A 14355-nucleotide genomic window follows, 5' to 3' on the forward strand; every position below is an offset into this window, starting at 1 on the left:
AACATAACACTTTAATCAGGACATAAAGCTAATTCTTTGTCACATTTTTTGCAGTTTTACTTTAGTGCCTTATTGAAAACCGGATGCATGTTTTGGAATATTTGCTCAAAGGGATATTCATTGTCTGGTTTTTTGTTTTTAGTTTTTTTTAAATCTACCAATAGGTGCTCTTCTTTGCGAGGCATTGCAAAACCTCCCTGGTCTTTGTGGTTTAATCTGTGTTTGAAATTCACTGCTGAACAGAGGGACCTTCAAATCATGTTAAACACTATTATTAATATTGAGTCCATGCAACTTATTATGTGACTTGTTAAGCATATTTTTACTCCCTTACTTATTTAGGCTTGCCATAACAAAGGGGTTGAATACTTATTGACTTGACATTTCAGCCTTTCATTTTTAATTAATTTGTCAAAATTAACATTATGGGGGTATTGTGTGCAGGACAGTGACGACACATCTCAATTTAATCAAATTTGTAACACAAGAAAATGTGGAAAAAATAAAGAGGTGTGAATACTTTCTGAAGGCACTGTAGCTTCACCATTTGTTCATTGTCGAGTCGGCAATAACATTGATTGTGTGTTTGTGGTGTTGCAGGAGCTGGCTAGCTGTGGATGGAACAGGAAGGAGAAACACCGTCTGGCGCCCAACGTGGTGGCGTTTACACGGAGGTTCAACCAGGTGAGTCCTTCAAGAATTCTTATGAAGAAACGTGTCGATGTTGAGTCCATAGGTTCACAAATACATTCACAACATACACAGGAATGTTTATGCATACGAGTCCTTCTAAACCCATTTTGTTTACATTATGTTTCGAGGTCGGGGGGGGGTCAGTTTTCTTTCTGTTCGTTTCCTGAACTCACCGGTCGAAATGTGTTTGTCACATTATCTGTTTAATACCATATAAAAGGTAGTGTATTATTATTTGTTTATACATTTCTGATGCTTTGCCTTCATTTTCTTTAGAACTTGGTCGCATGATGGACTTTTTATAAAAACTTGATACGTGTAACCTGTTTCCCCAGGAACTTGTAGAGGAAGAAGATTTTAGATTTGCTTACCTTTTCTATGTCAAGAGCAACCTACCCCTAAGGTGAAATGAATAGAGTTGAGATTGCGGAGCAGTGGGGCTTACCTTTTTCATCACTACCTTGATGACGTAATCTCCATCCCTCTCTTCACCTCGTCTTCTCCCTAATCCCATGGGATTACAACAAAAATGAAACCAGACATTATTTGGTCTACCCTCATCATCGTTGGTAGAGGGATGATAACCTTAATAAGTGTTTGGTAATAGAATATGTTATTCCGTGACCTGCTCTTGTTTTCACTTCGTAGGGCATAATTCAAACCACCCGTACCAAATCGTTTTCCAGACGTGAAAGACAATTAAAAAAATATACATAAAATGTTACACCAGACAACCGATACATATACCAAATTGCCGAGGATACATACAAAAAGAAGTCAAGAGACTTGTTTCCGTTTGTGGTCCTTTTTTAATGAGTTTTGAAGTCTTCCAATTATATGTTTTTCTTTTTACACTTTTCCGTCAACAAAATGGGCCCGGCTTCAAAGCTTTGCGTCGACGGCTTACCGTGTTACGCTGGCTCCCACCTCTGTTTCTCTGTGTGTCATTGGCTTCACACTCGGTCCTGCCTGTTGTGCTCATACCCTCTGCAGCTTAGATCTCCAATGGCGCTGACTGTGCCCAACTGGTGACGGCTATGCCATTAACACTATTATCGGCCTCACATGCGGTGACTCCCTCACTGGAAAACACAGGGTGGAAATACTATTAGCCGATCTCACAGGCGGCTGGTTTCATTTTCTCCCTTTCTTTGTCCCTTTCCCACTCCACCCCCTTTGTCTTATCTCTGTCTTTATTGGCAGTCGGAGGGTGTAGAAATAAATAAAGACGTTGATTTCACTTGAAATTACTGACTTGAATGGGAGTGAACTGAGTTGAAACCCTGGTCGCAATCTAAATCAAACGTTGGCTTGAATGGAATCTCTTTATTTTTTTTATGTGAGGACGGACACTGCGTAGTCCGAGCGACGTTGACGATGACGTTCCTCAGCGGCTGCCGATCCTGCTGGACCCTTCAACAGGGCCGTTAATTATCCCACGTTGGGCCTCATGGTGACAGCCCTGTAGGCCGCTCCCTACTCAGGGATCGACTGGGATTAGACTGATCCATTCACCAGTGTACTGTTATTTTGGTAAAGGTACAGTGCATTTGCGGTTTTGTAGAACGTCCATACGTATTTGCAGGAATTTGGAACTAAAAAGACGTACTCAGAGCATATTTCATTTTTTTTTTGTCTTCCCCTGGAAGGCATTGTACAGTCCAAGGCAAGACACGCAATCGCATTAATGCCAAAATACAGTTATTGACAGTAATTTAATTGCAGTTAATCGGCCTGTTTTTTAAATCTCATACGTTTCTAACTTTTAACTCGATTCCTTTATCTTCACAGTTGCGTAAAGTACAAATGTAATCGTCTCAAATGAGAAGTTGTGCTTGTTTTCCCAGTCCTCGTTTTGCTAAGTGCAATTTAGAAGCATATACTTGGATTGCTGATATTTGGCAATTAAGTTTATGATCTATATATAATGGAAGCATTTGTTACCATTTCAGCCAAGTCATAACTAGAAACACATTGGGCGCACTTTGAAATGAATCCTCTGCGTTTTTTTCCCCCTTTTGTTGCCAAAATGGAAGAGTGCCGAGTTAAGTTAAATAAAGGTCCATATTTAGAGACTTAAATGACCAGTGGTCTTAGCTGGTGGTTGGGTATGTTTTATGACACGATTTAAGCCCAACATGACTAGCTGGCCCCGTGGCTCTGGAAAGATGGCCTGACATCTAAAAGGGAAGGTTGGGTGCTTGTTGAAGGGACACCCGTATACAGGGTCATAGGCTGGAGAGAGAGGGGTCCTCTGAAAGATCCCAACGCCCATCTTCCTTTTACCCCGTCGAAGGACATCTGGGGATGGTTTCACAAACATGGAGGGTATCTCGGATTCCCTCTTGGATTCCCTCAAACGTTTGAGATGTTTGAATGTTGCATGACCACTGAAGCGGGGCCTGAACACGCCACTGAAGCGGGGCCTGAACACGCCACTGAAGCGGGGCCTGAACACGCCACTGAAGCGGGGCCTGAACACGCCACTGAAGCGGGGCCTGAACACGCCACTGAAGCAGGGCCTGAACACGCCACTGAAGCGGGGCCTGTCACGCCAATGATGCATAATCAACAGAATGGTTCAAACCAATCATGCAACATTCAAGATGTTGCATTTAAAAAATATATATATACAGTGGGGAAAAAAAGTATTTAGTCAGCCACCAATTGTGCAAGTTCTCCCACTTAAAAAGATGAGAGAGGCCTTTAATTTTCATCATAGGTACACGTCAACTATGACAGACAAAATAAGAAAAAAAAATCCAGAAAATCACATTGTAGGATTTTTTATGAATTTATTTGCAAATTATGGTGGAAAATAAGTATTTGGTCAATAACAAAAGTTTCTCAATACTTTGTTATATACCCTTTGTTGGCAATGACACAGGTCAAACGTTTTCTGTAAGTCTTCACAAGGTTTTCACACACTATTTTGGGCCATTCCTCCATGCAGATCTCCTCTAGAGCAGTGATGTTTTGGGGCTGTCGCTGGGCAACACGGACTTTCAACTCCCTCAAAGATTTTCTATGGGGTTGAGATCTGGAGACTGGCTAGGCCACTCCAGGACCTTGAAATGCTTCTTACGAAGCCACTCCTTCGTTGCCCGGGCAGTGTGTTTGGGATCATTGTCATGCTGAAAGACCCAGCCACGTTTCATCTTCAATGCCCTTGCTGATGGAAGGAGGTTTTCACTCAAAATCTCACGATACATGGCCCCATTCATTCTTTCCTTTACACGGATCAGTCGTCCTGGTCCCTTTGCAGAAAGACAGCCCCAAAGCATGATGTTTACACCCCCATGCTTCACAGTAGGTATGGTGTTCTTTGGATGCAACTCAGCATTCTTTGTCCTCCAAACACGACGAGTTGAGTTTTTACCAAAAAGTTCTATTTTGGTTTCATCTGACCATATGACATTCTCCCAATCCTCTTCTGGATCATCCAAATGCACTCTAGCAAACTTCAGACGGGCCTGGACATGTACTGGCTTAAGAAGGGGGACACGTCTGGAACTGCAGGATTTGAGTCCCTGGCGGCGTAGTGTGTTACTGATGGTAGGCTTTGTTACTTTGGTCCCAGCTCTCTGCAGGTCATTCACTAGGTCCCCCTGTGTGGTTCTGGGATTTTTGCTCACCGTTCTTGTGATAATTTTGACCCCACGGGGTGAGATCTTGCGTGGAGCCCCAGATCGAGGGAGATTATCAGTGGACTTGTATGTCTTCCATTTCCTAATAATTGCTCCCACAGTTGATTTCTTCAAACCAAGCTGCTCACCTATTGCAGATTCAGTCTTCCCAGCCTGGTGCAGGTCTACAATTTTGTTTCTGGTGTCCTTTGACAGCTCTTTGGTCTTGGCCATAGTGGAGTTTGGAGTGTGACTGTTTGAGGTTGTGGACAGGTGTCTTTTATACTGATAACAAGTTCAAACAGGTGCTATTAATACAGGTAATGAGTGGAGGACAGAGGAGCCTCTTAAAGAAGAAGTTAAAGGTCTGTGAGAGCCAGAAATCTTGCTTGTTTGTAGGTGACCAAATACTTATTTTCCACCATAATTTGCAAATAAATTCATTAAAAATCCTACAGTGTGAATTTCTGGAATTTTTTTTCTTAATTTGTCTGTCATAGTTGACGTGTACCTATGATGAAAATTACAGGCCTCTCTCATCTTTTTAAGTGGGAGAACTTGCACAATTGGTGGCTGACTAAATACTTTTTTTCCCCACTGTATAGCGTCTTGGAAACGGGAGAAACGGGATGTAATCTTTTAGTTGCTGATTGGCTGAATTTTAACCTTTTAAACGTTAAGTCCCCTATTTAGGGTACTTGTGTACAACGCGCTCTGTGAACGGCGCAACGTCAATTGCTTTGAACTCTGTGTTAACGCTCTGGTTGTCCCGCGATGTGAAATCTGACACCTCATTTGAATAGGGAGCAACACGTCACATTTTCTGGCCAATCCAGGCGAAGGATCGATCTCCTCTGCCTGTGAACCTCGCAGCTCTGCTTACAATACGGCCTATGAAATGGGAGAGCGATCGCAGCAAAAACAGCATCATCTTGGATTTAGAGCTCTCAACATGAAAAAAAAATACAATCATTTTGTAGAATTCAAACAAGACCACTCTATTGGTCACATAGGGACGAAATCACTTGGTGCTTAAAGCTGAAGTTGTGACGAGTCAGCAGGCGTTTGAATAGCGCTCAGAGGACGCTGGGCAGAAAATGCTCTGTCGGTTATATGAAATGGTGCCAATTTTGTATGATCATATTTATTTTTTTGGTTATAAGAAATGTGAAATATTATAGTAAGTCGTTTTTTATAATTTGATTACTATTTAGAAAGCATTTGAAATCATTTCAAGCCATATTCCCCCACTTTTGTTGAATAGGAAATATATGGTATCATATTTGTACTGTGTGCTTGAGCTGTGGTGTCCTTGAAAGTGAATATACCTCAGCAATGTATAACTATATTTACCAGAAAGGTGATACTGTAATATTTCTGGAAGTATGTGCATTACTAATTATTGTTTATGGCCCTCTCATCATAATTACTTTTGCGTATGTCTATTTAGGCGGAAATCAAATGTTTAGCAGGTTTAAAGGAGGTGTTCCTTTTCACTGTGGTGTTGCACACAACGAATGTGTTTTGATTATTGCTTTAGAAATGCCAGGTTTGCTACATAATATAAATACCGGTAATAATAATACGCCATTTTAGCAGACGCTTTTATCCAAAGCGACTTACAGTCATGTGCGCATACATTTTTACGTATGGGGTGGTCCCGGGGATCGAACCCACTACCCTGGCGTTACATCCCTCAACCGAATGTGTTTTGATTACTGCTTTAGAAATCCCATGTTTGCTGCATCCCACACACTCATCAGAGAAAATACTGTTCTACACTGTTATTTCACAACAGACAAAACCATAATTGTGATGCTATTAGTCCTGGCCATGTTGAAGGACTTGCTAAGATAGGGAATTGTGTTAACAACATGCTATTTTGTGTAATATGTATTAAGTTGGTGAAAGACAGCAGGGGGTTATTATTTTCAGATTGATCCTGTGTGGCATTACCATGTGTTGATGTCTGTTTTCATTTTGGTTCCCTTCTCATTTCCTGGGAGCATTTTAGCTGGGATGAAGCCATAATTTGGAAAGGAGACATCGCTCGAAGATGCTCCAAGGAGGGGAGTGGCACTGTTATTAACTTCAATTGTTCTATTGATACATTCCTGGAGGTTGATGTTGACTAAGGAGTGAGTGATTGATGACACTGTGGGATTACACTGTGAGCTTCTTTTAACAGTGTCTCTTGGCTTCAGCTGAGATAAAAATGCCATGTTGTCATAGCGAACGTTGATTTGTTGAATCATCCCTTCCATCCCATGATCAACCTCAGAACTCACTCTGTCCCTCTTGTTCACTCCCTTTTCTTTCTCTTTATTGCTCTCTCTCTTTATCTCTCTCTCTCTTTATCGCTCTCTCTCTTTATCTCTCTCTCTTTATCGCTCTCTCTCTTTATCGCTCTCTCTCTTTATCGCTCTCTCTCTTTATCTCTCTCTCTTTATCTCTCTCTCTTTATCTCTCTCTCTCTTTATCTCTCTCTCTTTATCGCTCTCTCTCTTTATCTCTCTCTCTCTTTATCTCTCTCTCTCTTTATCTCTCTCTCTCTTTATCTCTCTCTCTTTATCGCTCTCTCTCTTTATCTCTCTCTCTCTTTATCGCTCTCTCTCTTTATCTCTCTCTCTCTTTATCTCTCTCTCTTTATCGCTCTCTCTCTTTATCTCTCTCTCTCTTTATCGCTCTCTCTCTTTATCTCTCTCTCTCTTTATCTCTCTCTCTTTATCGCTCTCTCTCTTTATCTCTCTCTCTCTTTATCTCTCTCTCTTCCTCTCTCTCTCTTTATCACTCTCGCTTTATCTCTCTCTCTTCCTCTCTCTCTCTTTATCTCTCTCTCTTTATCTCTCTCTCTTTATCTCTCTCTCTCTTTATCTCTCTCTCTTTATCGCTCTCTCTCTTTATCTCTCTCTCTCTTTATCTCTCTCTCTTTATCGCTCTCTCTCTTTATCTCTCTCTCTTTATCGCTCTCTCTCTTTATCTCTCTCTCTCTTTATCTCTCTCTCTTTATCGCTCTCTCTCTTTATCTCTCTCTCTTTATCGCTCTCTCTTTATCGCTCTCTCTCTTTATCGCTCTCTCTCTTCCTCTCTCTCTCTTTATCTCTCTCTCTTTATCGCTCTCTCTCTTTATCTCTCTCTCTTCCTCTCTCTCTCTTTATCTCTCTCTCTCTTTATCTCTCTCTCTTTATCGCTCTCTCTCTTTATCGCTCTCTCTCTTTATCTCTCTCTTTATCGCTCTCTCTCTTTATCGCTCTCTCTCTTTATCGCTCTCTCTCTTTATCGCTCTCTCTCTTTATCGCTCTCTCTCTTTATCGCTCTCTCTCTTTATCTCTCTCTCTTTATCTCTCTCTCTTTATCTCTCTCTCTCTTTATCTCTCTCTCTTTATCGCTCTCTCTCTTTATCGCTCTCTCTCTTTATCGCTCTCTCTCTTTATCGCTCTCTCTCTTTATCTCTCTCTCTTTATCTCTCTCTCTCTTTATCTCTCTCTCTTTATCGCTCTCTCTCTTTATCGCTCTCTCTTTATCGCTCTCTCTCTCTTTATCGCTCTCTCTTTATCGCTCTCTCTTTATCGCTCTCTCTCTTTATCGCTCTCTCTCTTTATCTCTCTCTCTTTATCGCTCTCTCTCTTTATCGCTCTCTCTCTTTATCTCTCTCTCTTTATCGCTCTCTCTCTTTATCGCTCTCTCTCTTTATCTCTCTCTCTTTATCGCTCTCTCTCTTTATCGCTCTCTCTCTTTATCGCTCTCTCTCTTTATCGCTCTCTCTCTTTATCGCTCTCTCTCTTTATCGCTCTCTCTCTTTATCGCTCTCTCTCTTTATCGCTATCTCTCTTTATCTCTCTCTCTCTTTATCGCTCTCTCTCTTTATCGCTCTCTCTCTTTATCGCTCTCTCTCTTTATCGCTCTCTCTCTTTATCGCTCTCTCTCTTTATCGCTCTCTCTCTTTATCGCTCTCTCTCTTTATCGCTCTCTCTCTTTATCGCTCTCTCTCTTTATCGCTCTCTCTCTTTATCGCTCTCTCTTTATCGCTCTCTCTCTTTATCGCTCTCTCTCTTTATCGCTCTCTCTCTTTATCGCTCTCTCTCTTTATCTCTCTCTCTTTATCGCTCTCTCTCTTTATCGCTCTCTCTCTTTATCGCTCTCTCTCTTTATCGCTCTCTCTTTATCGCTCTCTCTCTTTATCGCTCTCTCTCTTTATCGCTCTCTCTCTTTATCGCTCTCTCTCTTTATCACTCTCTCTTTATCGCTCTTTATCTCTCATCTCTTTATCGCTCTTTCTCTCTCTCTTTCTCTCTCTCTCTTTTTATCGCTCTCTTCATTTCTCTTGCTCTCTCTCTCTCTCTCACTCTCATTCTCTTTCTCACTCACAACGCTCCACTCCAGAACTTTTGGGGGTTCCCTGGCAGGTGGAGAGCTTCGAGCCGCTGTAGCCAGCCACAACATTCACGGAAAAAATGATGATAATGCTGTAAGAGGACACTCTCCAAGTTGCGTCGGTTTCCTCGACCCCGTTCTCTCCTCCACTCCTCCTCGGTTTCCTCGACCCCGTTCTCTCCCCCACTCCTCCTCGGTTTCCTCAACCCCGTTCTCTCCCCCACTCCTCCTCGGTTTCCTCAACCCCGTTCTCTCCTCCACTCCTCCTCGGTTTCCTCAACCCCGTTCTCTCCTCCACTCCTCCTGACGGCCCTGCTGCCTAACCATAGCTGATTCCCCATAGGTACCAAGGTTACAGGGAGCCATGTCCAACACTCACGTCTCTGGCGCCTCCTCAAAGGGCTTTTGGATAAGTGCCTCTCGTTAGTTCATGAGCAATGGAACTGGCTGCAAAGAGTAACGGTTTGTGTCAAATAGCAACGGTGGAAAGCGGCACAGCGGATGATCTAATGTAATGAGTCTTACAACTCGGTCCTGTTTTTTTTTAGGCGACTCCTGATCCAAAGCACACTGCTCTCGTATCCATCTTAATGATTGCCACTAGGCCTAGTTTGAAATGTGTAACGTTCAGATCAGTCCCGTCCTCAAGCTCATTGCAGTTTTGCTGCAGGTTTGAAAAGTGAGTTTTAGACTAAACCCCAACCAGACCTTTAATTGTGGCGCTAACTGAGGTGAATTTTTCTCTTAAGTGTCCATTTGACATCAATGCATTACCAAGTGAACATTTGACCTAAATCGAAGTTAGGATTCATACCTGAATCAAGGTGAATGAAGACCATTGAACAGCTTCCCAAATCCCAGACCGTAGGTCAAAGAACAGTCCCAGTTAAATGTCTAACAACCACTCCGATCAGACTTTTACTTACTGTGCTTCGAAGGTGGAGCTCAGACATTGCTTGAGTAAAAATTTTGCAACATAATATTTTAGGACTTGAACACCATCTAGCCCTGAGTCTTTCTTCGATGTTAAAAGACAAGTTCACATATATATATATATTTTTTAACCCAATCTGTTTTATGGACGTGAATGGGCAAGTTATGGAAGTGTCCAGACCCTTTCTTGTGCGATTTCACCAGCGATAGACTTCCTCATGCTCGTTCTGCAGTTGCACAGAAAGAAAGGCTCCAAAAACACCCAAATAAGTCATTTTAGAAACCGCAACACTCTCAGTATAGTGATGCAGGTCTTTTTAGATGTTGTACACGTTAAATTGTGTCATTCCTAACTTTATCCGCAACGTTACATTCCATTTTGTTGAACTCGAGCAATACTTTCACATGTGTGCATGCTACACAGAGAAGTGTTTTTTATTTTATAAAAAAATAATTGGGGGGTAGGATCAGCTTTAATATTGCAGATAGATTGTAACTTCCATCAATGTAATTGTCTGCATCACTTCCAATCCCCCATATGTTTTTTTCTCTTCTCGCAAATATATACAGTGGGGAAAAAAAGTATTTAGTCAGCCACCAATTGTGCAAGTTCTCCCACTTAAAAAGATGAGAGAGGCCTGTAATTTTCATCATAGGTACACGTCAACTATGACAGACAAAATGAGAAGAAAAAATCCAGAAAATCACATTGTAGGATTTTTTATGAATTTATCTGCAAATTATGGTGGAAAAAAGTATTTGGTCAATAACAAAAGTTTCTCAATACTTTGTTATATACCCTTTGTTGGCAATGACACAGGTCAAACGTTTTCTGTAAGTCTTCATGTAAGGCATGGACTCTACAAGGTGTCAAGCGTTCCACAGGGATGCTGTTGTCTCCAATGCTTCCCACAACTGTGTCAAATTGGCTGGATGTCCTTTGGGTGGTGGACGATTCTTGATACACACGGGAAACTGTTGAGTGTGAAAAACCCAGCAGCGGTGGAGTTCTTGACACAAACCGGTGCGCCTGGCACCTACTACCATACCCCGTTCAAAGGCACTTAAATATTTTGTCTTGCCCATTCACCTTCTGAATCCATGTCTCCATTTTCTCAAAGGTTTAATAATCCTTATATAACCAGTCTCCTTCAGCTACACTGATTTGAAGTGGATTTAACAAGTGAGCTCAATAAGGGATCATAGCGTTCAGTCTGTCATAGAAAGAGCAGGTGTTCATAATGTTTTGTACAGTCAGTGTAGATTTGGCCTTGTTTTAGGTTATTGTCCTGCTGAAAGGTAAATGTGTCTCCTAGTGTCTGTTGGAAAGCAGACTGAACCAGGTTTTCCTCTAGGATTTTGCCTGTGCTTCGCTCTATTCCTTTTCTTTTTATCCTGAAAAACTCCCTAGTCCTTGCCGATGGCAAGCATACCCATAACATGATGCAGCCACCACCATGCTTGAAAATATGAAGATTGGTACTCAGTGATGTGTTGTGTTGGATTTGGCCCAAACATAATGCTTTGTATTCAGGACATAAAGTTTATTTCTTTGCCACAATTTTTGCAGTTTTACTTTAGTGCCTTTTTGCAAAAAGGATGCATGTTTTGGAATATTTTTATTCTGTACAGGCTTACTTCTAACTCTGTCATTTAGGCTAGTATTGTGGAGTAACTACAATTGTGTTGATCCATCCTCAGTTTTCTCCTATCACAGCCATTAAACTCTGTAACTGTTTTAAAGTCACCATTGGCCTCATGGTGAAATCCATGAGAGCGGTTTCCTTCCTCTCCGGCAACTGTAGTAACTGGGTTATTGATACACCATCCAAAGTGTAATAACTGCTCAAAGGGATATTCAATGTCTGCTTTTTTTTATCCACCAATCGGTGCCCTTCTTTGAGGCATTGGAAAACTTCCCTGGTCTTTGTGGTTGAATCTGTGTTTAAAATTCACTGCTAGACTGAGGGACCTTAAAATTATCTGTATGTGTGGGGTACAGAGATGTTGGTAGTCCATTAAAAAATAATGTTAAACACTATTATTGCACACAGAATCCATGCAACTTATTATTTGACTTGTTAAGCAAGCTTTTACTCTTGATCCTAATTAGGCTTGCCATAACAAAGGGGTTGAATACTTATTGACTCAGACATTTCAGCTTTTAATTTTAAATTAATTTGTAAAAAATTCTAATAACATAATTCCACTTTTACATGTGGTATTGTGTGTAGGCCAGTGACACAAAATCTCATTTGAATCCATTTTAAATTCAGGCTGTAACACCACAAAAAGTCAGGGGGTGTGAATAGTTTCTGAAGGCACTGTAACGTAAAAACATGAACATAATTGGTTTCTGATGAGGTGATATTGATCTCTCCCGGTTTCCGCTGTGACAGTAATGATGTTGGTTTGAGAGGATCCTCCGTGATTTGCTGATGTTACGTGTATCCCAGGAGAACTACCTCATGTTCAGTTGGAATGGCTAAGACCAAGACATTTCTGAGAGCCTAGTTTAAAATGTTGTTTTATCAATAAACAGTGGATAGTTAATGTTTGTCTTGTTGATTGAATAGTGGCAGGTACATGTTTATTTTTACCAATGCATAGTGGGACATTAAAATGTTTATTTTATCAATGAATAGTGGGTCAGTTAAAGGGTAGTGGGTAAACAGACATTTCATATTTGACTAGGGTTTGAAGTAAATCCAAAGAACAGTGGGAGTCTCGGCTGATGCCTCGGCAGTTTTAACATGGCAAAGTATATAGACACATAGGTTTCCTTCTCTTGCACCATAAAACAATGGTGTAGGACTGTATCCCTGCATCTGGATAGGTTGAATGCACAATCATGTAGTCTGCTTCACGTTGTGTTGTGTGGTGCACCCGGCATCGGTTCCACCCGTGAGCCGTACATATAGTATACATGAGATTTAAGTTCCCCATGTCTGCAAGCGGACAAACGTTCAATCATGTTTGAGGCTAATTCACCTTCAGACCATGAACTACTTGCCCGGGCCCCATAATCATTCACAGATTTAGAGCGAACCACCCTGTTTCTGGATCCCTGTTGTGGAGATTCTGTTTACTGTGATTAGCATCGTGGCACGTTTGCGGTGCAGCTTGTTTAGTGATTGTCTGACTCTGCCAGATTGAGAAGGTATACAGTATTTACAGTACATAGGATCCCACAGGGCTCCTATTCAGGGCTATAGCCAGGCCCGTTCAGGGCTCCTATTCAGGGCTATAGCCAGGTCCGTTCAGGGCTCCTATTCAGGGCTATAGCCAGGCCCGTTCAGGGCTATAGCCAGGCCCGTTCAGGGCTAGTATCTGAGAAAAGCATTGGAGCTAGATCCAGCCCATGAGGGACCCCGCAGGAAGTATGTCAAGATGGTTGTCTGTCAAATGGAAGCTTCCCAAGCTTGCAGGTGGAAGTCCCAGGATCTGGGTTAATGGTGTTCACTGTAGGATCTCTGGTTTACCCTGTGGTCTCTGTTTCCTCCAGAGCTGTAGGATCTCTGGTTTACCCTGTGGTCTCTGTTTCCTCCAGAGCTGTAGGATCTCTGGTTTACCCTGTGGTCTCTGTTTCCTCCAGAGCTGTAGGATCTCTGGTTTACCCTGTGGTCTCTGTTTCGTCCAGAGCTGTAGGATCTCTGGTTTACCCTGTGGTTTCTGTTTCCTCCAGAGGTGTTAGAGCTCTGGTTTACCCTGTGGTCTCTGTTTCCTCCAGAGCTGTAGGATCTCTGGTTTACCCTGTGGTCTCTGTTTCCTCCAGAGGTGTTGGAGCTTACATAGGCCAGAACCAGAAGTTTACAGCAGGGTATCTTCCTGTCAAAAACCTAAACCTGTCGCAACAGAAAGGAATTGCCAAGTCAGAATCAGACCGCAGTTCCTGTCACGGTGATAGCCAGTTGAGCTGCGTTACGAGCAAAGTTAATTTATATTTTGATAAAGGAATCAGCCTTAGAACAGAATAAAACTGTCGGATGTAGGTGAGATGGGCAAGTTGTTGTCCAGAACGTTTAGGATCATCATGTGTGTCTTCCCTTGTTTTCACATGGGTGAAATAACTCTCGGTGGTTTCCAGAGAGCCGTCATCTCCAGTACACAAACACAATACCACACTGCAAATGCCTTTGTTAAATTGATTTGGGGTTTGGGAGGCTATGCCAAGCTAAGCCCATGTGGAGGACACACCGTGGTTGCGGCACAATTACACAATCAAGGAAACCAAATGGCTTTTCATGGGTTTCCATGTCTAGTGCTAGTGTGGGTTCTGCTTCAGATTTTCTTCCCATTTTTTTTGTGTGAGTAAATTCAGAAATGAGTTCTCCTTAAGCTAGTGGTTTTTGTCAATTGAATTTCCCTCCAGTGGAAAAGCCTCTAAGGAGATCCAGGGAAAAGACCTTGTAGGGGTTATGGTCTTGGATGAGTGTCCCCTGTGTTGCCCATTTCTGACAAGACATGCACAGACTCCAGCTGTTATTGCTTTTTTTAATCGCACAGTTAGCCATGAGTGACTACCGCTCACTAATCACAGTGTTAAGTGAGTGATTCTCACTAGTGCCTCTAATCTGATCATCCACAATGGCTATTTAGAGTTAATAAATTAGTGAACGGCAGTCTTTTTTTTTCATCCCACAAGCGAATGCAGTGTACGTCACCTGACTTGGGGAACAGTGTAGAGGTCTATTAATTCCTGGTTGGTCCTTGGGGTCTGCGTACCAAC

General features: G+C 42.0%; 1 protein-coding gene across 1 annotated transcript in view; it reads left to right on the forward strand.

Moving 5' to 3' along the window:
* The window catches only part of LOC311127541 (ras-specific guanine nucleotide-releasing factor RalGPS1-like), a gene marked incomplete at its 5' end in the record, with an annotated part of 281489 nt that overhangs the window by 22524 nt on the left and 244610 nt on the right, over positions 1-14355 (forward strand). The window contains 1 exon segment of the mRNA XM_084159360.1: positions 601-684. Coding sequence (XP_084015486.1) covers positions 601-684 — 84 coding nt within the window.

Source organism: Coregonus lavaretus, assembly GCF_964263955.1.
Source record: "Coregonus lavaretus genome assembly, chromosome: 4".
Classification (NCBI taxonomy): domain Eukaryota; kingdom Metazoa; phylum Chordata; class Actinopteri; order Salmoniformes; family Salmonidae; genus Coregonus; species Coregonus lavaretus.